This window comes from Zootoca vivipara, chromosome 7, assembly GCF_963506605.1.
Source record: "Zootoca vivipara chromosome 7, rZooViv1.1, whole genome shotgun sequence".
Taxonomy (NCBI): Eukaryota; Metazoa; Chordata; class Lepidosauria; order Squamata; family Lacertidae; genus Zootoca; species Zootoca vivipara.
The window spans coordinates 8,319,637-8,343,755 of NC_083282.1; the positions used below are offsets into that span (position 1 = coordinate 8,319,637).

The window sequence follows — 24,119 nt, forward strand, 5'->3', positions numbered from 1 at the left end:
GAGAAAAAGAGGCCCCAGCTCAGCCGTCTCCTCCAAATCCGCTGCACGTCTCTTGTCTCTGTAAAAGCGTTCTTGGGACTGAAGCCCTGTTTCCCTTGGCTGGCATGCCCGGCCTCCTGGCTCCTCTTGACATGCAAAGCTGTAGACATTCTGCGGAGTATCTTGCAACCTTGCTTGCCAGGAAAACCCAATGTCTCCACAGAGAAATCTCAGTGGAGGCTCTTCGTATTAAACCTCGGGGAAAGCGTTTGTTCCTGCTTTTTTGGATTTTGGATTTTGGGCCTTTTGAGAGAGAGAGAGAGAGAGAGAGAGAGAGAGAGAGAGAGAGAGAGAGAGAGAGAGAGAGAGAGAGAGAGAGAGAGGAAGGAAGGAAGGAAGGAAGGAAGGAAGGAAGGAAGGAAGGAAGGAAGGAAGGAAGGAAGGAAGGAAGGAAGGAAGGGAAGGCCATGTCAATGGGCTAGCGGGTTTGGGAGCTGGGGGCACTGTCATACAGTGGTTCCGCTCCTTCCTCCTGGGTCGTGTTCAGAACGTGGTGGTGGGGGATGAGTGTTCAGACCCCTGGGCTCTCACTTGTGGGGCGCCTCAGGGTTCTGTCCTCTCCCCCATGCTTTTTAACATCTATATGCAGCCACTGGGAGAGATCATCAGGGGGTTTGGGCTGGGTGTTCATCAGTATGCGGATGATACCCAGCTCTACCTCCCTTTCAAATCAGAACCAGTGAAGGCAGTGAAAGTCCTGTGTGAGTGCTTGGAGGCAGTTGGAGGATTGAGGTTGAATCCTGACAAGACAGAAGTACTGTTTGTGGGGGACAGGAGGCGGGCAGGTGTGGAGGACTCCCTGGTCCTGAATGGGGTAACTGTGCCCCTGAAAGGACCAGGTGCGCAGCCTGGGAGTCATTTTGGACTCACAGCTGTCCATGGAGGCGCAGGTCAATTCTGTGTCCGGGGCAGCTGTTTATCAGCTCCATCTGGTATGCAGGCTAAGACCCTACCTGCCTGCGGACTGTCTCGCCAGAGTGGTGCATGCTCTAGTTATCTCTCGCTTGGACTACTGCAATGCACTCTACGTGGGGCTACCTTTGAAGGTGACCCGGAAACTACAGCTAACCCAGAATGCGGCAGCTAGACTGGTGACTGAGAGCGGCCGCCGAGACCACATAACACCGGTCCTGAAAGACCTACATTGGCTCCCAGTACGTTTCCGAGCACAATTCAAAGTGTTGGTGCTGACCTTTAAAGCCCTAAATGGCCTCAGTCCAGTATACCTGAAGGAGCGTCTCCTCCCCCATCGTTCTGCCCGGACACTGAGGTCCAGTGCTGAGGGCTTTTTGGCGGTTCCCTCGCTATGAGAAGCTAAGTTACAGGGAACCAGACAGAGGGCCTTCTCGGTAGTGGCACCCACACTGTGGAATGCCCTCCCACCAGAGGTCAAAGAAAACATCAATTACCAGACCTTTAGAAGGCATCTCAAGGCAGCCCTGTTTAGGGAAGCTTTTAATGTTTGATGGATTTCTGTATTTTAGTGTTTTATTGGAAGCCGCCCAGAGTGGCTGGGGGAACCCGGCCAGATGGGCGGGGTATAAATAAATTATTATTATTATTATTATTATTATTATTATTATTATTATTATAGAGATGATCATAGAGGTGCTTCCTTCTTGTTTGGTCGGTTTTAGGTAGGGGCTTCCTTGCCTCTGCAAAGCAAAATGTTGGGAGAGAGGGGAGGTTTCTCAATCCGAGCTCCCAAGCCAAAAGAAGGATTAGTGGAAGGAATAGCTCCTGATGGATAAAGTTCTCGCATGGATTTCTCTTGGCTTTTCACCTTGGCAGGCTTGGCTGGGGATTCTGTGCTACTGAAGTCCACACAATGCTGCCTCTGAAAAAGCCGACCCAAGTGCCTGCTGGGAAGAAGTCTCTGACACACCACCAGTGCCGAAATGTTTAGACAGGGATTTTGCTTGGGGTGAAGCTTCCAGTGGGCGTTAGGGATGCTCTCAGGACGCCAGCCAGTCCACAGGGAGCCATGGGCGCAGGCAGGAGGGCAGGAGGGGGCAGTTGCCCCCCCTAGAAGCAGGGACACTGGCCAGCCTGCCCCGCTGCCCGCCGCCGCCCGGTGCCGTCTCCCTTCTCCCTGGCTGGCTGTGGGGCGGGTGGAGGGAAAGCCCTAGAGCCGCGCAAAGCGTTTGGCTGGCTTTCCCTCCGCCCGCCCCACAGCCAGCCAGGGAGAAGGGAGATGTCCCTTCTAGCCGGCTGGCTGTGGGGCGGGTGGAGGGAAAGCCAGCCAAATGCTTTGCATGGCTCTGGGGCTTTCCCTCCACCCGCCCCACAGTCAGCCAGCTAGAAGGGACCCGCCCCGGCGATCGTGGAGGGGGAGGAGGGGATTGGAACAGCCCGATTTCGGGCTGATCCTGGCGCCCCCTCGCCCCTGAATGACCATGGCTTTCCTTGCCCCACTGTGGCCCCTCCCCCCGTGCCTTGCCCCCACCCCTTGCCCCTTGCCCCCCCTAATTTTGATCCTGGCTACGCCCCTGCAGGGAGCCCTGGCTGTTTCTCCCCATTTCACTGTCTGGGCTTCTTTCCAGCTCCCTTCTCTCTCTCTCCCTTCCCTGCAGCCCTGGGACACCCCTTCACCCCCAAAACAGGGAGCTCACCCAACCCCAGGAGGGAAGCACCGGTGCAACCCTTTGGAAAGGAGAAGGCAACACAGGCACACACAGCAATGCGGGACAGACACTGTGGCTCAGGCGCTGCAGGCCCAGTACCTCCCGTGGGGCCAGCGCATGCCAGTTATGCTAGGGTTACCAGATGTCCCCGTTTCCCAGGGACAGCCCCCGGATTTGCAAATAAGTCCCCGGACAAATTCCATCCCCAGAATGTCCTCGGATTTCATCTAACGTCCCCGGGAAATGCAGCAGCGGCAGTCTCAGCAGGCCGGAGCAGTTGACTCTGGCTGGCTTCAGGGGCTGCTCCCCATATGATAGTAGTGCAGGGGCTCTAAGATGCAGCTTCTGGGCTGCCTCCACCTTCCCTGACCCCAGCAACTAAGCTGTGAAGGGAGGCTTCATGCTGCCTATTGGAAGAGCCTCCCAACTCCTACTTGCATGCAAGCAGTAGCGGGGTGGGGATCTCTCAGTTAGGCAATGGGAAGCCTCCCTTCCCAGCTGAGGGATCCCCGCCCTCTCCTGCTTGCACGCAAGTAGGAATGGGATTGGGGCTGCTCCGATGGGAAGGGAGGCATTGCGCTGCCTGAGAGATCCCTGCCCGCTCCTGCTTGCACGCAAGTAGGAGTTGGGATGGATGTGGCTGCTCCGAAAGGCAGTGTGGCAACGTGTCAGGAGTATGGGCAGGAATCAGGCTCTGGGGCCTGTAGTGCTTTGCAGGACTGGGGCCTGCCTCAGCTTGAGCTGGAGAAGCAAGGAGTGGCCACTCAGGTGAAGACCTCAGCTTGTGCTGGAGAGGCAAGGAGTGGTCACTCAGGTGAGGCCACTTGATACCTCACTGCACCAGGTGGCAGGAGCTGGGAGGGATAAAAGCTCAGCATTTCCCTTCAGCTCTTTGCCACAGCAACGCTATCCCTGCCTGGTTGCCTCTGGCCTCTTGCTCCTTGGACGCTTGCCTTGCCGACGCCTTGATCCTCGACCCTTGGACCCTTGCCTTGCTGACGCCTTGCTCCTTGGACCCTCGCCTGGCCGACGCCTTGATCCTAGACCCTGGGATCTTTGACTTGCCGACACCTTGCTTCTCGACTCCCAGACCTTCGCCTCTGCCTTGCTCCTTGACCCTGCGACTGCCTGCTGCTGGACCATCAGCCCTGCACCTGTTCCTGCTTCTACATCCCCATCTTGCCTCTGGTCCTGACGTCCTCAGGGCTTCAACCGCCCGCCGACCGGACCGTGACACGCTTCCCCACCACCACCACCGAAGAACCAACAACTCAGGGGCTGCCCAGGCTCATGGAGAAAGGAGATAGAAGCCTCGGAGGAAGGGGAAACGTGGCGGTTGAGGTCAAGGCGGCGGCGGCCCCTCTGCCACTGCCATCGCTGCGGCATCAACATCCCGAACATGTAGTGTTTATTTATTTATTTTTCATTGGGAAAAATCTGGTAAACTTAAGTTATGCCCATCTCAGCCGCCCTCTGGCAGCTGGGGGGGGGGGCCACAGCAGCTCGGTGTGCTGCAAGCTCAGCCCTGGCCCGAGCTGCTTTGGGAAGCGGCACGTCGCTGGGCTCTGGGGCATGTGGACTTGCACACAACCTTGGGCTCCGGCGTGCTGCCCCCAAAGGTAAGTGCCACCGGGCACACACACACACCCCGGCTATGCTTACTGAAGCTGCCCCCCAGCCATGGCAGCAGCAGCAGCAATCATCGGTAAACAAACCCCTGTGTTGCAATGTAGACAAGCTGAACAATATAATACAACACAATGGCCAATAAGAATGGCACTAAACCCTATAGACTAATACAAATGATCAGAAATTACAACCAACAACTCTCACCACCAAAGGAAAACAAATGCACAACAAGGAACCTATGCAAGCGTTGCTGACAACCCCCCCCCACACACACACACATTAAGTAAAACAGAAACATTGCCACACACACACACACCCTTCCCTTATCTACCACTCTCCCCCTTTTCCTCCCCAATGTCTCAACAATTGAAACTGATCTGTGAAAATGTTATGAGAGACATTGTACACGTCTTTGTAAACTGAGAAAACCTTCAATAAAAAATATTTAAAAGAAAAGAAAAGAAATTACAACCAAAGTCTCTAAATCTTCTTCACCAGTCGCAGTAGAACAATTCAAAAGTTCGATATATACATCATCTGTCACCAAATATCACCGGAACAGAGTGTGCAGGTAACTAATCTGTTTCGGTCAATCAGCCAATCTTGATCAATTCTTCATCAGCCAGACTTGTAAGAAATAATATGAGAAGGATGCAGTTCAATTTCTTAACAAGCCAATCTTACAGGTAAGCAAATATAAACACTGTAGAAAATACACTGTAGAAAATACTCGAGTTACGAATGCTTCGCCTTCCAAAGGTTTCGACTTACGAAGTCGACAACCCCGGAAGTCTTTTCGCCACGCGCGGTCCGCGTGCGCGTTCTGCGGCTGCGCAGAAGCGGCGCACGCGGTCCGCACATGCGCAGAAGCGCAAAATCACGCTTCTCGCATGCGCGGAATGGGCGCTTAGACATCCGAATACCTCGACTTACGAAGAGCGCCGCGGGACGGATTGTCTTCGTAAGTTGAGGGACCACTGTATACTGTACTCTGGATCAGTGCTCCTATGATACTGTACTCACTGATCAGCAGCAGCAACAACAACAGGAGGAGGAGCCACCAGCCACCAAAGGTGTGCTGCACCTGGCTTCATACCCCCCCCCCCGAACAATTCACACTCCTAAAAACATTGCAGGGCCCAAAGTGCCTTGGCCCCTAGGAGTTGGTGCCTATGCAGGTTTCTATGGAGGGCGCCCTGTGTGTGTGTCTGTGTGTCCCTGCAAAACAAATCCCCCCCCCATCCTGCAAATTCCCTTCCTCTCTAGGAATCTTGCTCAGCTTATCTTTAACCCCTTGAAAGGAAGGCCATGCAGCACTGCCGTCTCCCTCGGGTGCTCAGAGGAGAAGCCAAGGAGGAAAGAAGCCCAGTCTGGGATGCTCTTGCCCACCCTACGCCCAAAGAAATGCACAAGCTGGTGCCCCTGCTGAGGGTCATCTCTGTGGGATGGAACACTGGGGCAGACAAGTCACAACAGTTCCTAGAGTGTCCACTAAGTGGAACTCACCTGACTAAGCTCAGTTCCTGTTCCTCCAGATATGCAGATGAGATGGATTAGCTGGCAGACAAAAGCCCCTAGCCAGCAGCCATTCTCTCTCTTAGCCATTTCTCCTTCAATGGGAACACATCTCCAGAGAATCTCCAGTTAGGATGGTTCTCCCTCTCGGCCTGTTGCCAAGAGAGAGACCAGATGGAGCCTCACTTTACTAAGAAAACTCCAGATGTATATATTTGTAACTTTTCTACGTAAACCTGCCTTTCTGAGATTATGCTGTTAACTCAGGATGAACCTGTAAGTAAACTCTATCTTATTTTATGAACACCGTGTTGTGTATGTCTTTTAAGAGGGACAAAGGGGATTTGTCAGGAAGTATAATATTGTTGTATAGGTTCTAACGAACCTAACACTCACGTTTTGCTGCGCACAAAAGGGGAATGTCACTCTGCTGATATTGGAAGCTTGCTAACACAAGCTTGGATAGGATCTAATAATATATCCTAATCCACATCCCTAACATTCCCACAATCTCACCCCATTCTGCTCATGGCAGCCCTGGAGCCTCAATCCCTCCTGGTCTCAATTGTGTGAGGCTCCAGCAAAGCCCTCCCCACCCCACTTACAGTGGGGCTCCCTCCAGTCTCCCTCAGGAGCATGGGTGGGTTGGTGTCTTGCGGAAAACGAATCCATGAAGTCTTTGAAGACAAAGTTTTGTTTTTCTATATAATAATACGTCACCTGCTTTTTATGCCCTTTAAGAACAAAAGTGTTGCGGTGTATGTGCCAAATTGAGTCTTTGCCTGGGTGAAATAAAGTCTAGTTTTACCTCTGTCCACACAGTCTGCAGTCCACCAGCAATTTGTCATCATGATCGTCATGGTTTGTTGTGACTACTCTTGAGTAACGACCGTCCACATGCTTGTCTTTCAGATGTTATTATTGGTGCACATTATTTACAGTGTAACGGATTGCTCATTTCATGTCTACCCGCTCGAGTCAGATTCCTGCACTAAACTCTTCCGTGTTTTTGACCAGCATAAAAGCCTCGGAACTGAGAAGCGCCTCCCTTTCCTTCTCTTTCTCAGTTCCGGCGTCGGAGGTACTGGTCTTCTGTCTGCCCTACTCCTGTCCACTCTTTCTGCCTCTCTCTCTTCCTGCCTATGGAGCAGGGGCTCTCTAGTGCTGCCAGAGCCCTGGCACTCCTCCTCCGCTTCCTGACTCACCTCTTCAGACCCCTCGCTCTCATGACTGCTTGGAGACGGGCTGTAATCCCTCCCCCTTACAATGATCTATGTGCATTGATGTATTATTGGTGGCAGGTAAATTGTCCTCAACCAATAGACCTTGCACAATTCCTCCAGAGAGCAACTCCATCAAGGCCCATTGCTTCAAAAGGGACTTGCTCTGGGGGTGCAATTTGACGATACAATGCTCTCCCCCCCCCAATAATTATTTCATGAAATGTGGATATGCTGTCACACAGTATCAAATCCTATGTTCTCAAGGTTAAGGAAATTAACGTAAACCTTCGCCAAGTGCCTCAACTCTTCTCTGCCCAGTGATGGATGTAAATGGTTACTCAGTTTCAGCAGCTTTCACATGTATCAGGATTGGGTCTGTAAAGATGGAAGCAGTTTGCAGGTGATTTGAGCGCTGAAAGAGACACCTGGAAAAAGCTGGAACTTATGTCTAGCCCATCAACACAGTTTTTATGTTGTGATGATAACTATTTTCCCTAGATGAAAGGAATTGCTTCAACCAGATTTTCCATTTATTTACCAGGGTTATGATGACCTTCCAAAGGAAGAAGGGAATGTTTGCAAATGACTGCAGTAGCCTTTTCTTGAGTTTATCACGCAATCATCAAAGGAGGAAAAGAAAAGGAGGGAATCAGCACAACTGGTTTTAATCACACAGTTAAACGCATCTGACAGAGCAACAGGAGATGCTTTATAAAGGAAACAGAAAATCATGACGATGGCAACACTAGTCAGGATACACATATCGTAGATGGCTTTATTACATTAAATGTGAGACTCTGGTTGTGCCCAGTTTGTGTGTCCAATACAAATAGCTAATTATTCCCATGGATACTTTACGTACGTTGTTGCTATAGTCACATTGAAGGCCATTAATTTGGCTTCATTTCTGTGTGCCAAGGAACAGCATGAGTTACATACAGTGGTACCTCTACTTACGAATTTAATGCGTTCCGAATGCACATTTGTAAGTCGGAAAAAAATGTAAGTCAAATCCCATAGGAATGCATTGGGAGAAAAAAATTGTAAGTCGAAGCAACCCTATCTAAAAATTCGTAAGTAGAAAAAAATCCTATCTAAACCACATCCAAGATGGCGGACGGAGCTCCATTCGTAAGTAGAAACATTCGTAAGTAGAGTTATTTGTAAGTAGAGGTACAACTGTACAATTTGCTACAGCGAACTCAGGCAGGCAGCAGACAGGTTTGGCCCATGTGGCCCAGTCCATTATCTCCTACTTGGACTACTGCAATGCGCTCTATGTGGCGCTACCTTGGAAACTACAACTAATCCAGAATGCAGCAGCTAGACTGGTGACTGGGAGCGGCCACGGAGGGCCATATAACACCGGCCCTAAAGGATCTTCACTGGATCCCAGTGCGTTTAAAATCACTGTATGCCTGAAAGAGCGTCTCCACCCCCATTGCTCCGAAGGTCTTCTGCAGGTTCCCTCACTGCGAGAAGCAAAGTTACAGGGGACCAAGCTGAGGCATAGCTGTCAAGTTCTCCCTTTTTTAAAGGGAAATTCCCTTATGCTGAATAGGCTTCCTCGTGAGGAAAGGGAAAACTTGGCAGCTATGAGCAGAGGGCCTTCTCAGTAGTGCCGCCCTCCCCGTGGAACACCCACCCTTCCGACGTCAAGGAAATAAACAACTAACTGACTTTTAGAAGACTTCTGAAGGCAGTCCTCTATTGGAAAGTTTTTGATGTTTGACCTTTTACTATGTTTTTATATGTGCTGTAACCTGCCCAGATGGACATGGTATTATGTTGTTGCTGCTGCTGTTGCTGTTGTTACAATTAGACAGTTCTGAAATGAAAAGAGCAAGAGATTAATATAAAATAGGCTTATTTAGGAGAATTCGTAAATAGATTGTGCCCTGTGTGCCTGCTATTTCGTACGCAAGGTTTTTATAGCTGAGGTGCCCAAATTTTGTCACCAAATCATAAGGTGTAATAATTTGTTTGCTATTTTTTCTGACAGTAAGACAACATGCCCCTGTTGGAATTCTCCCTTCCCTTCTGACCTGACATTTCACATGTCATGAGGATTTCTCATGACACCTGCAGAATGACATGTTTTGCTGGAGGGATTCAGATGCATCCTTCAGGTTTCCACATTTGAGGTGGGTTAAAGCAGCTGTGGCGCTGTGGTCTAAACCACTGGGCCTAGGGCTTGCTGATCAGAAAGTCGGCGGTTCGAATCCCCGAGACGGGGTGAGCTCCCGTTGCTCGGTCCCAGCTCCTGCCAACCTAGCAGTTCGAAAGCATGCAAGTAGATAAATAGGTACCGCTCCAGCGGGAAGGTAAATGGTGTTTCCGTGCGCTGTTCTGGTTCGCCAGAAGCGGCTTAGTCATGCTGGCCACAGGATCTGGAAGTTTTCTGCGGACAAACGCTGGCTCCCTCGGCCTGAAAGCAAGATGAGCGTGCAACCCCAGAGTTGTCAGTGACTGGACCTAATGGTCAGGGGTACCTTTACCTTTACCTTTTTTAAAGCACTCTAGCACAATAAATTAACATAGATAACTTTTTTTGTAGTGATGGGAAATGCATTGAAAAGTTTGGGATGGAGGAATGGACGAATGATTAACAAGAAGACATATAAACACCCTCAAGAAAATCTGGATGAATGCTCACTAAATCAGTTATTGATGAACTAGAGCTACTTTAATTGCTGTACTAAAGATGCAGGCAAAAGATCTCTATTCAACCAATAGGCATACATTTTGCTGTATGATCTTAGCTAGTTACTATATCTTGGGTTTAACCCACCTCATGGGACTGTTGTGAGAATAAAAGGGAGTGAACTACCCCAGGGTCTTTGGAGAAATAAGTTGATTACATGGAATAATTAACTAAAATTTAGCTTTAAAAATGGCTCCAACCACCTGCTTCCATTTATACAAAACTAGATGGGAAGGTTTGGCCTCTCTGGCCACCCTGGACTCATTGGGGAGGAATGGTGTGGTATAACTTTGATAAATTTTAAAATAAACCTACACTTAATGCCTAGGCTCCTACAAGTGCTTGGGTACAGAATATTTTAAGTGTCATCGTCAAAGAAATAACTAAATTCCTCATCTATTGTCAGATAACCTTGTAGTCATTTGACTGAATTTTCCTGAATATGTAGCATATGGACCATCCTATCAAAGCCAGAGGGAGCTAATCTAAAACATTTTCATTCCACATATTTTGCTTCTATTTCTTCTGTGTGTTGTTTAAAGTTTGAAGTTAAATGCGCATAAAATGCTGTGTTTGAATACACTGTATTTAAAACGCTGTAAAGGGAAGAGGCTCCGCTATGGCAAAAGCTTCAGGGAATACCGGTATTTTACCATTTCAATGAGCTAAAAACCAACTGAGGACTTATTGCCGGAAACAGGAGCTTGCAGGAAACTGAAATTTGAGAAGTCTATGTGTGTGCTTGTTGGGGATGGCTAGCAGCAGCAGCCATGGCGGAACAACTGCACATCTATGAACAAGCTTAGCATCTCTCTCCAGGACCAGAGAGAGGAAAGTTTACTGAACTACAGTGGTACCTCTACTTGTGAATTAAATGCATTCCGAACGCACATTCGCAAGTCGAAAAAAAATGTAAGTCGAATCCCATAGGAATGCATTGGGAGAAAAAATTCGTAAGTCGAAGCAACACTATCTAAAAATTCGTAAGTAGAAAAAATCCTATCTAAACCACATCCAAGATGGCGGACGGAGCTCCGTTCGTAAGCAGAAACATTCGTAAGTAGTTATTCGTAAGTAGAGGTACCACTGTAATTAAAGGGCTCCATCGCTTGTTTGCAACCTGTTACTTTGCTATTTTGTAACTAACATCCATCTTATTGTAACTAGTATTTAGGACTGTTCTGCAGTAAAGCTTTGGAGCTCATTTTGTGGTGGAGAGAATTTGTCTGAGGGGATAAGAAACTACGAACTCCCAATTGCATGCATCCAGGTTTTCAAGTGACAATTGCCTCTGGCATTTGATTTACTCATCCCCTCCGAATCTCAAGCTTTGTGGAAACACCGCAGAATGAATACCCTGAATACTATTCTAGATAATGCCCAACAGAAAGGAGCAGCATGTGAAGAAGAACAAAACAAACCAACAAAAATAGCTGTACATTTTCTCTTGCAGGGGAAAAAATGCAGTTTAAAGGGGGCAGTTTAGAGCTGGGGGAAAAAACCCCAAAGGTGAACAGATCAAGCAGCCTCTTAAGTAACCTCTCCTTCTTCTGCTCAGATGTGAAGACTGCCCAAGCTGAGATGAAAACCCAAAGGAAAACCCAAAAGGAAATCATCACAAGGCTCCAGGTAACTCTGTCTTGGCCCTCCTAGCCATAATGAGATATTTCAGGAAACATGATCTGCACACTTCCAATCACAATCACATGTGCACACCAGCAGCTTAAAACTCAGGTAGTTTCTGCTGCCATGTTTCAAGTCCTTGTTGCTGTACACACCTGAGTGGGGTGTCGGCAACGCTGTTTGGAAAGAGAAGGGTTAATGGGATCAGAGTTGATTTCCAAGAGAAGAGAGGCAAATGACAGAGAAGGAAATGGCTAGAGTAGATGCCATTCCAGCCATTATCAGACTGCATAGGTTAGGATAGCTGTTTGATGGGTCCTCTACACCCATTCCGTTAAAAAGAACAACAACCATTCTCCTGAGCTCCGAAAACCGCGGAAACCGAAAAGGGAAAACACGGGAGTGCTGCTGCTGTTTTACAACGAGAAATCCAGTCTGGAAACACTACTTCAATCCCCCCCCCCCAACTTTGTTGCCCTGAATTCCAGCCGTATGTCAATGGCCCTTACAACATCCCATTTCTCACGTGGATGGGATTCCTCTGCATGGCTATCATCCAGACTGGTACACACTGCTCAGGGAAGCCCCCTTGCTTTTCCTGCCTCAGGATGGTGAGGCCGCTCTTTTCAATGAGACTGCTGAGGATGTTCAGATCTCGGATGACACTGCTGTCCAAGGGATCGAGGACACATCCCTCCCGTGCCACGTTGTCCTTGAGGATAATAATGCCGTTCTCCTTCAAACCATCCTGGCAGCGAATGAAAAACCCCAGTAAATCCTTATCTGTCAGGTTTCCTGCAGGAGGTCAAAACAGAACAGGGCTATACTTTTCATTGGAAAGGTGACTTCAGCCTTGCAACAGTATGGAGCATTGCCTTACATCTCTGATTTCTGTTTTTTTTTTTTTAATGAGAGCAGGGGGCAAGCTAGTTATCAGAGGAGTAGATTGCACACACGCCCTTGCTTAGCACCATCCATGAATGTCTAACAAATAACTATACTTATGCGAGGAGCGGTTACAGGGAACCAGGCAGAGGGCCATCTTGGTAGTGGCGCCCGCCCTGTGGAACGCCCTCCCATCAGATGTCCAAAAAAAATAAACAACTATATGACATTTAGAAGACTTCTTAAGGCAGCCCTGTTTAGGGAAGTTTTTAATGACTGATGTTTTAATGCATTTTTAATCTTTTGTTGGAAGCCACACAGAGTGGCTGGGAAACCGAGCCAGATGGATGGGGTAGAAATAATAATAATAATAATAATAATAATAATAATATATTATTATTATTATTATTATTATTAGTGCTGAATCAGAACATATGGCGGATTGCCATTTGTTCCAATTCAGCACTAAAGAGCGTGTTTTTAGGAGGAAAGCAGTGAAGCAGAGACAAAAGTGCTCCTAGCCATGCTTAGAAAGCAGACAACGAAACAAGCAGAAAACCACTTTGACCCATGCTTTCTACGTACAGGAAGAGCAGAAGCGTAGACAGCCCCTCGCTGCTGCATATCCTGTGTCACTCGCAAACATGACCTGCGATGGGCCCTTCCCATAGCGTCTCTTGCTCACTCGTTTTTACATGGGGGACCAAATGGCGGAACTGACCTGAAACCCACTGGATCCAGATGACGTCGTATTTCCTAGGCATTGGCGTGAATTCCTGGAGGCTGCAGCAATAGTACATGTCAACTTTTTCTCCCTGACCCTGCAAGTAGTTCTGAGCTTCTGTCAGGAAAACATCCATCATGTCCACCAGCTCCACATGCTTGAATAAGGGGAGAAGGACATGTTTGCTCACCCTCCCGATTCCTGAGCCGCAGTCAAGAGCGAAGTCGGTGCCCGCTTTGCCAGGCCCCTGCGGAGAGCATGAAAAACAATGCTTGGGCGCTCTGACCTCTCACATTCATTCATTACCTCAATAAACCTTACGGAAATCTTGCAAGGTCAGTCTTATCCTTCTGTTATTGTTGAAAGATACAAGGAAGAGAAATAGTGGATTGCACCAGATACAAAACCCTTTCCTTTTTTAAACAACAACAACAACAACAAATAAATTGTTTTTGCATTTTCTATTTTACAAACAATAACCAATTACAAACAATAACCAAAAAGCAAAAGACAATAAGAAACAGAATACAAACAACATATCCCAGGGGTCAGCAAACTTTTTCAGCAGGGGGCCGGTACACCGTCCCTCAGACCATGTGGGGGGGGGGGCGGACTATATTTTGAAGGGAAAAAATGAATGAATTCCTATGCCCCACAAATAACCCAGAGATGCATTTTAAATAAAAGCACACATTCTACTTGTGTAAAAACACCAGGCAGGCCCCACAAATAACCCAGAGATGCATTTTAAATAAAAGGACACATTCTACTCATGTAAAAACACGCTGATTCCTGGACCATCCGCGGGCCGGATTTAGAAGGCGATCGGGCCGGATCCGGCCCCCAGGCCTTAGTTTGCCTACCCATGACGTATCCCCTTTGACTTCCCTCCCCCACCTTTTGTGGATCCTTATGCTATTATTTTCCCGCTGCATCTTCTCAAAAAATCCAATTATTATAAAGCCTTAATCAATCCGTAATTCAGTTTATTTACTACAAGGTTTCTGCCAATCCCACTAATGTGTGTATTTGTTTGCAATATTTTTTTTCAAATACATTATATATTTTCCCCATGCCTTATTCAAGGGGGTTGAAACCGTTTCTGCCCCCTATAGCTGGCACCCCTGATAGACCCTATGGGGATACATAGAATAACAACAGATTCACATGGAAATGGCTTCCCTGTTGCTCCACGATACCACAGGAACGATGAAGTTGAAGTCCCTTCCCAATCCCTGGCGCCACATATATAGGAGCTATCCCAGGGCAGAGTTTGGCTCTAAATAGTCTCCCTCTAACATTACTAATAGTGGTAAATCATGTCAGGTGCCCATATGCCATTTCTACTTGGGCTGTGCTTCAGTGATTAATTCAGCAGATTATTAAGGTCAAACCAGGGGCAAACAGACAGGGTCATAGCTATAAATATCCCTGGTTGCAAAGAGTAATTGTAGAAATGTAGCTCAGCATTCTGCACCTTCCCACTTTGCTCTGCCGATGGTACTGTCCTCAACATAAGCAAGCAACACAATTTAATTAACATTTTGGAGGAGGAGGAGGAGGAGGAGGAGTCCTTAATTCTTGCACAGATGTCATGGGACCAGATGTCAAATCCTGAGGCAGGTATAACAGGTGGTTTTCACACCCAGAGGCAACAATCGTAGAAACAACTGGCTGTTTTGAATATCTATTATCCCCTTTAGGACAAGATCCCATTTTAGAAGTACACAAAGTCTCTAACTCAGGAGTGGCTAACCTGTTCAATCAAAGAGCTGCCACCCAAAGTGGGCGTACGCACTTTGCATGCACACACTTATGGAGAATACACACAGACGCCACCTCCTCGACTGTTCTGTGCTGCAAGCGGAGCTGCGGGGATCATTCGGTGTGAATCCTACCAAGTTCAAGTTGTTGCAATACGATAAAACACCATATGAACAAATGGAAAGCAACTTTTAAAAACCAATCAAAACTCATAGGGCATCTATCACATGACAATGGCTACAAAGAGCCTCAGCAATTTTCGAGGCGTCTATGCGGGGAGAGGGAGGCGTTTGGTAAACTCTGATTTTGCCTATTCCCACATGGTTCCACACTTCCAATTATATTCATAAAGCAGAGTATTTTGTATAACATCCTGAATAGGCATGCAAATCCATCTGAATAACAGAGCACGTGGAGTCATTTTAATTTACACTTAAGCATACTCACTGAATAGACAGTGTTGGGAACGGGAGCATGCACCACTCTGGCGAGACAGTCTGCAGGCAGGTAGGGTCTCAGCCTTGGAAGGGATCCAAATGGTCCGCTTCTTCCAGGCGTGCCTGGAGTTGTTCAGCAACCACTCACTCGATCACCTTGCCCAGGAATGGAAGATTTGAGACTGGGCGATAGTTGGCCATATTGGCCGCATCTAAAGGTGGTTTTTTAAGAAGAGGTTTAATAACCGCCTCTTTCAGCGGGTCTGGGAAGGCTCCCTCACAGAGAGAAGCATTCACCAACCCGTTTTGGCTCTAAGGAATCATGAAATGACAACACAGCATGAGAACGAAATCTAAATATGTAAAATCATAAATGAGTACCCCTTTGGAATTTCGGATTGATTAAATTCGTAACTTTTTGCTGTACAAGCAACCATATAAATGTGACTGTTTCCAAGTCACTGAACGAACAGTTTGCTCATTGCTAAAAGTCACCGTGAACACGGTGACTGAGTGAAAGGATTAAGTACCACTTGAGAGCTGTTTAAGATAACCAAACAGCCCTGAAGTGGAATTTATTACACTTAATCCTTGTTCTGGCTCCAACGCCGCTGAGGAGTTACAAACCTCTACAACTAAATTATGGTTATTATTTCAGATATTTCTGATTGATATTGTAGATTGGGACCTTTTGACATCTTCTCAGAAAAGTTTTGTTACAGTGTTTTCAAGCAACTAAATTTGTTTATATTGCTACATGCTACCCCTGTCTCCAAGTGGTGTGAGATTTCAGGGGTTCCAGGCCCTTCATGTTTCCCTTTGGGAGTAAGGCACAGCAGAGTCTGCGGTGGCAAACCTGTGTGGCCCTCCAAATGTTGCTGAGCATATTATGCATTCCTGGCTGGGGCTAATGCAAGTCGAGAGTCCAGCAACATTGAGGGGGGGCACATTTCCCCCACTCCTGGTCCATGCTGCTCTGCCAGACAACTGCAGAATTTTGATACTGTTATCTGTGTGCATGTTTTCAGTTGTCGTTTTTAAAAAATCTCCTTTATATTTAACATGGATTGATTTCTATTCTGCAGTGTATTTCCAATTGGTTTTAAATTGGGTTTGTTTAAATCTCTTTTATTGGTTTCGTACATTGCTTTGGGGGCTAATTTTTTGCAGAAAGGCAATTGAGAACTGTAATAAAATACATAAATAAATCAACTGGTTGTCTGAGAAACATCTTTCCAGTCTGTTTAACTTTTCCTCAAATGAGTCCCAGGCTTAGTGGGTTCCCCCCCCCAAAAGTTGTTTTTCCTTCCTATAGGTCTATTCCTTCTTTAAAAATTAACGAAATACTGATAGCCAGACATCTCAGGGCAGCCAAATTATATTATTGCATTGCCACACCTAGTGGAAGGCATGAGAAGCGCACTGAAGGAACATAAAACTGCTCCCCAGGAAAACTTGCAACCAGTTCAAGTCTCTGAGATAAAGAGTTGCCGATTGTCATGGCTGACCGGAACAAATTTACAAAAGCTATCACTGCTTTCTTGCAAGGAGCCATTGAAATATCTTGTCATTGGGAAAAAGTGATTTCCTGTCCTTACCCTCAGCGAACATGTATACAGCCAGTTAAGACCAAATTCTTCTCACCAAGGCCAACTAGATTTGAGCCACACACTTCCAAATGCAAGTTTCAAATTTGTGGGCTATTTCCCCTCAAAGTCCTTTACACACACACATCCCTCGGAAAGACAAGAGGAATGTGGTCTCCATATTTTTCTTGCACAAAATGGAGGCACAATCATAAAACCAAAGGGGTTTATAACAAGAGATGTGAACTTCAAAGACAGACACAACTCACCCCTACAAAATTCTTAAGAAATTCCCTGGAGGACTCAACATCTGTGTTGGACAACTCGATGAAATCCCCCATCATGCCTTCTTCCGATGCTGGCACCTCTTTGTAGAAATGTTTGGCTCTGGCATAGAACTGCATCTCACCGTTGATGACTTCGCTTGTCAGAGCATAAAGTTTGACTACAAGGAGACAAAAGCAATAACTGTTTGCGGTCTTTCCCAGTTGTATAAACATATATATATATATACACTTCTTGTTAGAAGGCAGCAGAGCCGGCCCAACCATTAGCCTCAATGAATCAATTGCCTCAAGCGGCAGGTTGCAGAGAGCTGGGGGCAGGGGGCTGCAAATCTGGAAAGGATAGAGTGGGGTGTCCTTGCGTGCCTTTGCCACTTCTCTGGCGGCTGTGGCTGCAGAACCAAAGGGATTGACGTATTGGTGTCATACCCTCCAACATTTCTCCGATGAAAATAGAGATTAACAACTAAATAATGTTCAACTGTGGGCAAACAAGGAGTCTCAGTGCATAGAGAAGGCCCCTTTTCATTATGCTTACCCTGTACAAGTAACATATGCAGAGACAAAAGTCACTTGTCATGATACATATTGTTGGAAGTGCAACAGCAGTTTGTTATGTTATGTTGTTATGTTATGTTTTATATGGGTTAATTTCGTTCTTGGTGAGTCAGCTCACCAAAAGGAAAGGGTAGATGTGTTGTCTGGTAGAGTGGCAGAGTGGTCTGATCTTCACTGAGGTAGCATATACCCTGATTGGCTATGTAGTTTTGAGGGAATTTTCCCTCTGTGTTTTGGTTGTATGTCTCCCTGCTTTGTACAAGGTTTAAAAGTAAGAAAGAGGAAAGCCTCTCTGTTCCTTTCTCCTCAGATTGCATTCTTTTGTGTTCAGTTTCCTCAGTAAAATGTTATCAGGATTCCTTTTCTCTCTGGACTCCCTCTGCATTCTTCAAGTGATTTTGCTAACACATACATTGTGAGAAGGACTAAACTGCACTCTTAATTGGTCTTTATAGTTTTATTTTCTTTTACATTTGCTACTGACAGCAAATCCAGAACACAGTTTAACAATGACGACGTCTCTTGCAAGCATCAAGAAAATGTAATGGGAATAATTCACAGCAAGGCAGACTGTGAGAATAGGGCTCTTAAGTTTCATCTAAACAACATGCCTGGGCTGTTGCTCCTTCCAACAAAAGCAATGTTCCCAGCCCTCCTTGTCATCACCTGCTTAAGACAACTGCTGAGCGGATACTATTAAACCTTTAATCCATTACACATTTATGTTATGCCTGAGAGATGTATGCTGCAAGTGAGTGCTGAACTCAGCACAGGTCAGACCTGGGTTGTTTTTTTACACCCCCTGGTGATTTATTTTTTGCATCCTCCGCCACAAACAATTTTGCAAATGCAAACAAACAATGGCAGATGATCCCCTGGTTGTGGTGACTGGGCTGTAATGGTTGCTGTGCAATTCTGGGAGCTTCTCTTTCTCCTCTCCTGACACTTATATAGCCATATATGACCTGCGGAAAGAAAACAGCATCTGATATATTTTATCTGTATCTTGAGTAACCATTCCAGTGGAGTGGGTGTAGTAGCCTGGAGCACAGCTGTAAAATCCTCAAAGGCAGGAGAGAGAAAGTTGTGGAAATGGTATGATAGAGACACGATTGCAGCTCACGTATTTTGGGCCACTTTTGCCTCCACTCAAACATGCTTCACGGGTTTGTAAGCACTATCAAAAAATGCTGCAAAACTTGTTTACAGAAATGGACAGTGGAATAGGTGCGCAATGGACAGCAATTACTCTGCCGTGCCACTTTGCAGATGTAGTTAGAGCATTCTAAAATGTGTCTGACAGTTGTGTCAGATTTTTGCCCATGGCATAGACCATGGGTAGGTAAACTAAGGCCCGGGGGCCAGATCTGGCCCATCGCCTTCTAAATCCAGCCTGCGGACGCAGGGCCGTCTCAAGCCGGCCGGGCGCCCTGGCGCCGTGGGGCGGAGATCGCTCCGGCGCCCCCGCCCTGGTGGGCGGGCGCAGCGCGCAGCACGGCTTCCACGCGGCTTTGCCACGCAGCACCCTCCTGCCGGCCTGGCGCCCTGCCACCCCGCACCCCCGAGACTAACCCTAGAGCCGGTCCTCCGCAGACAGGCCGGGAATCAGCGTGTTTTAACACGAGTAGAATGTGTCCTTTTACAGTATCACAGAATCATAGAGTTGGAAGAGACCACGAGGGCCATCCAGTCCAACCCCCTGCCAAGCAGGAAACACCATCAAAGCATTCTTGACATATGCCTGTCAAGCCTCTGCTTAAAGACCTCCAAAGAAGGAGACACCACCACACTCCTTGGTAGCAAATTCCACTGCCGAACAGCTCTTACTGTCAGGAAGTTCTTCCTAATGTTTAGGTGGAATCTTCTTTCTTGTAGTTTGAATCCATTGCTCCGTGTCCGCTTCTCTGGAGCAGTAGAAAACACCCTTTCTCTGTCCTCTATATGACATCCTTTTATATATTTGAACATGGCTATCATATCACCCCTTCTCCAAGCTAAACCTACCCAGCTCCATAAGCCGTTCCTCATAAGGCATCGTTTCCAGGCCTTTGACCATTTTGGTTGCCCTCTTCTGGACACGTTCCAGCTTGTCAGTATCCTTCTTGAACTGTGGTGCCCAGAACTGGACACAGTACTCCATGTGAGGTCTGACCAGAGCGGAATACAGTGGTACTATTACATCCCTTGATCTAGATGCTATACTCCTATTGATGCAGCCCAGAATTTATTTAAATTATTTATTTAAAATGCATCTCTGGGTTATTTGTGGGGCATAAGAATTCATTCATTTCCCTCACCAAAATATAGTCCGGCCCCCCACAAGGTCTGAGGGACAGTGGACCGGCCCCCTGCTGAAAAAGTTTGCTGACCCCTGGCATAGACGTAGCATCTCAAATTATGTTACACATGAGGATACCATGATAAGCAAATACTGGACAGGGGAGCTGTTTCTGATACCAAGATGGAATGTCAGTCTAGACTTGCTCCACATTTCCCTGGTAGGCTGCTCATCTTATAAGGGAGGCGGGTGGCGCTGTGGTCTAATCTTATAGGTAGGCTGGTAGGCTGCTCATCTTATAAGGGAGGCGGGTGGCGCTGTGGTCCCAGTAGTGATGTATGGAAGTGAGAGCTGGACCATAAAGAAGGCTGATCGCCGAAGAATTGATGCTTTTGAATTATGGTGCTGGAGGAGACTCTTGAGAGTCCCATGAACTGCAAGAAGATCAAACCTATCCATTCTTAAGGAAATCAGCCCTGAGTGCTCACTGGAAGGACAGATCCTGAAGCTGAGGCGCCAATACTTTGGCCACCTCATGAGAAGAGAAGACTCCCTGGAAAAGACCCTGATGTTGGGAAAGATTGAGGGCACCAGGAGAAGGGGACGACAGAGGACGAGATGGCTGGACAGTGTTCTCGAAGCTACGAACATGAGTTTGACCAAACTGCAGGAGGCAGTGCAAGACAGGAGTGCCTGGCGTGCTCTGGTCCATGGGGTCACGAAGAGTCGGACACGACTAAACAACAGCAACAAATATAAGACAGTGTCTTATTTTCGGAGAAACATGGTATATGTTTATTTTTCAAACAAAAAATAAACGATTTTTTTTTTTAAGGCTGCAAAACTACCCTGACAGTTGGCGATATCGTAAGCCTCAGCCAACGCTAGGATGCCCACGACATGCAGATTTCTGCTGACACAAAAAAGGAGTCTTGCTGTAAACCTGCAGAAAAACCCACTCAGCCCCCCACCTGCTTCAAAGCTCATCCCAGAACAAAAGAAAGAAGTAAGTGGGTTTGGAGGACCGTGACAAGGTTGCCCACCATTCTCGAAGTGACATGTCTGCCTTTCAATTGAGAAAACTACCCCCAGTCTCCACCCCAGCTGAATGCAATTCTGGTGTTCTAGTTATTGTTTAAAATTGTTTGGTAGATGAAGTTTCTCCTTTGCTTGCTTCATGGTCGCTGCATGAATGACAGTTCTGTGCTTATTGCGCTTCAGATATTTAAGAGGTATGTGACAGCTATTGCAACCAAGCGCCTGGGTGTTTAGCTTCACGAGATCTTGCACCACAGGGGTTGCTCTGCAAATGTGTTAAGCATTTTTACTAGACAATGCGTCTGGTCATTCTCCCTGATGTAAGAAAACGGAACTTTACAGGATGTAGTACAGGCATCCCCAAACTTCGGCCCTCCAGATGTTTTGGACTACAATTCCCATCTTCCCTGACCACTGGTCCTGTCAGCTAGGGATCATGGGAGTTGTAGGCCAAAAATCTGGAGGGCCGCAGTTTGGGGATGCCTGATGTAGTAGGTACCACTAGTGGTATCTATCCATGTGGTGTGTATCCATGCAAACGGGGGGTCCCAAATGGGATATGTGTCTCGACCGTAGACCCTGTGGGACACCGTGTACCCCAGTCAATGCTACTACAGTGGAACCTCGGTTTATGAACACCTCGGTTTATGAATTTTCGGTTTATGAATGCCGCGGACCCATCTGGAACGGATTAATTCACTTTCCATTACTTTCAATGGGAAAGTTCGTTTCAGTTTATGAACGCTTCAGTTTATGAACAGACTTCCGGAACCAATTACACCCATGCTTCAGTTTATGAACACTTCAGTTTAAGTACTCCGTGGACCCGTCTGGAACGGATTAATCCACTTTCCATTACTTTCAATGGGAAAGTTCGCTTCAGTTTATGAACGCTTCAGTTCAAGTACTCCGCGGACTGTCTGGAACGGATTAATTCATTTTCCATTATTTTCAATGGGAAAGCTCGCTTCAGTTTATGAACGCTTCAGTTTATGAACAGACTTCCGGAACCAATTGTGTTCATAAACCGAGGTACCACTGTATAGGCAGCAGCAACAAATGCATCCAGACAGTAGTCCAGATGAAGGGAAGTCATAGTACCTCTCTATTCTGCCTTGGTCAGACCACACTTGGGAGTCCTGTGTCCAATTCTGGCCCCACATTTTAAGAAGGATGTGGACAAGCTGGAACATGTACAGAGGAGGAGGACCAAGATAATCAGGGGTCTGGAAACCAAGCCTGATGAGGAATGATTGAGGGAGCTGGGTATGTTTAGCCTGGAAAAGAGGAGACCGAGAGGAGATAGGATAGCCATGTATCTCAAGGGTTGTCACATGGAAGATGGAGCAAGCTTGTTTTCTCCTGCTCTGGAGGGTAGGACACGAGCCAATGGCTTCGAATTGCAAGAAAGGACTAAAAATCCTGGTCTCGCACATTCCCTTTGCTCTAGTAACAGTTTACACTGTGTACATTAGCAGATCTTAAAAGCGAGCAGCGTACAAGTGAATTTCAAACGCAAGACACAGCAGGATCATAGAATTGTAGAGTGGGAAGAGACCCTGAGGACTGCTCTCCGCAAATTCTCTTTTCTTCCTGGCGTTACTCGCTGACCTGGTCCATATGACACACTAAGGCAAACCATGTAGGTCCCCAGGGAGGAAACGGATGCTGCACTGTTGCCAGCTAAGCCATGGTTTGGCATAGTGTGTTATCCAAACCTGGGCTTGTGGTCTGCCTTGCCCGAGACAGGCCATGAGCTGTAACCAAAACTTGTTCAGTTTGTCTGGAGGAGGCAAACTACAAGCCCAGGTTCAGTTGACATTTGACGCCAAACCATGGCTTAGCTCATAGCAGCATAAGGGCTGGAGAGGCGCAGCAACTGCGATATCCTCTCTGGGGACCTGCAGGCTTGTGGTATGTTTGCTCTAAGCCAAGAGTTTGACTTGGGGCTCGTCTACACGTCCCATGCATAGAAAACATGGGTCTGAGTGGCCATCTGCGGAAAACCCAGTTGCTATTTGTTCTGATTCAGTGCTAAACTGGTGGCTTTCCTAGGGGGAAATAACAAGGCAAACAGAAATGTGGACGGCCCCTTAGTGTTATGTGAGAACCAACCCACTGCCTCATAGTACTAGCTAAAGCAGGCTGTGTACCTTTCCAACACAACCTTTCTAACCGTACCTTTCTAACACAACCTGCAACTATAGGGGCATGCAAGAGACAGAAGCAGGCAGGCAGGCAAGGGAAAGGGAACCTGGTCAAACCTTGGTGATGGATTCTGGGGGTGGTCCAATATTGATTTTTAATCTGTAGTCGGGCCATTAACAACTGGTCAGTGGCACTGACTAATGGATCTTACAGACACTTCCTTCAGAAATAAACAAACATGTGGAGACGTACCGCCAAGGTCTATTTTGCTGGTTGACTACCATCCATATCACATTTAAAGATGACTGCAAATCAGTATTTCAAGAGCAAACAAATTAAGTTCACCTCTGTGAAAACTTTCCAACCAATATGAAAAGAGGGTGGGGCTTCCAGGGCAGAGGTCCAAAAACCCCTGTCTGCTCTTCTTTTCAGAAGCCAAGCATACCCTGGCAAGCCACTCCACACTGCTGCTGCTTTTCAGCATACTCACCCAGAGGCAGCCGCTCCAGAAGGTAGAGGTAACTCTGGAAAAAATCGTTCCGAATTGCCTTGTGGAGGATGAAGGACATGCTATGTCGACAGAGTTCCTCGTCTGTCTTGTGCCAGCGCGATTTAAAGGCTAAATGGGCCCCCATATACTCCATGCTATTCACAATTCCCTGGAGGAAGTTGCCTGGGTGCCAAGTGGGACCTGTCTGCCCTCTCGGAGGGCTCCGGTGGTGTCATTTAAGCCACGTCCATCTCTGTCATTCTATATGTGGCTGTCTGTCTGTTTGCCCGAGTCTCCTGACACTTGCTCGGAATAATCCCCGAAGTGTCATGCTCTTGCACTAGCAGGTGCTGGGAAGTGATAAAAAGCCAGATTGCTTAGACAGGGGAAAAGTATATCTGCTCTTAGATAGGTCACTTTACATCCCATCTTAAAACTCGTTAGCTTCCTCTTGAAAGGGACAGAGACATTGTCCCATGGCTATTCCTGCACCCCTTAGCACTGTTGTTTCCCAATACAAAGGCCATGTCTTTAGGTTTATAACTCACCCGCAACCACTAAGGGCTCAGA

General features: G+C 47.2%; 1 protein-coding gene across 2 annotated transcripts; it reads right to left on the minus strand.

The window, feature by feature from the left end:
* Positions 1-11,514: 11,514 nt before the first annotated feature.
* NTMT2 (N-terminal Xaa-Pro-Lys N-methyltransferase 2) lies at positions 11,515-23,706 on the minus strand. Of its 2 annotated transcripts, XM_060277513.1 has the most exons (5): positions 23,550-23,706; positions 17,016-17,198; positions 14,314-14,318; positions 12,964-13,213; positions 11,515-12,152 (listed from the first exon to the last, which is right to left on the minus strand). In XM_060277513.1, the coding sequence occupies exons 1-5, from the start codon at positions 23,701-23,703 to the stop codon at positions 11,863-11,865; spliced, it is 882 nt and encodes a 293-aa protein (XP_060133496.1). In that variant the 5' UTR covers positions 23,704-23,706; the 3' UTR covers positions 11,515-11,862. The 2 variants fall into 2 exon arrangements, with proteins under 2 accessions (XP_060133496.1, XP_034979349.1); XM_035123458.2 differs by lacking the exon at positions 14,314-14,318 and having other exon boundaries at positions 17,023-17,198; positions 23,550-23,703.
* Positions 23,707-24,119: the final 413 nt, after the last annotated feature.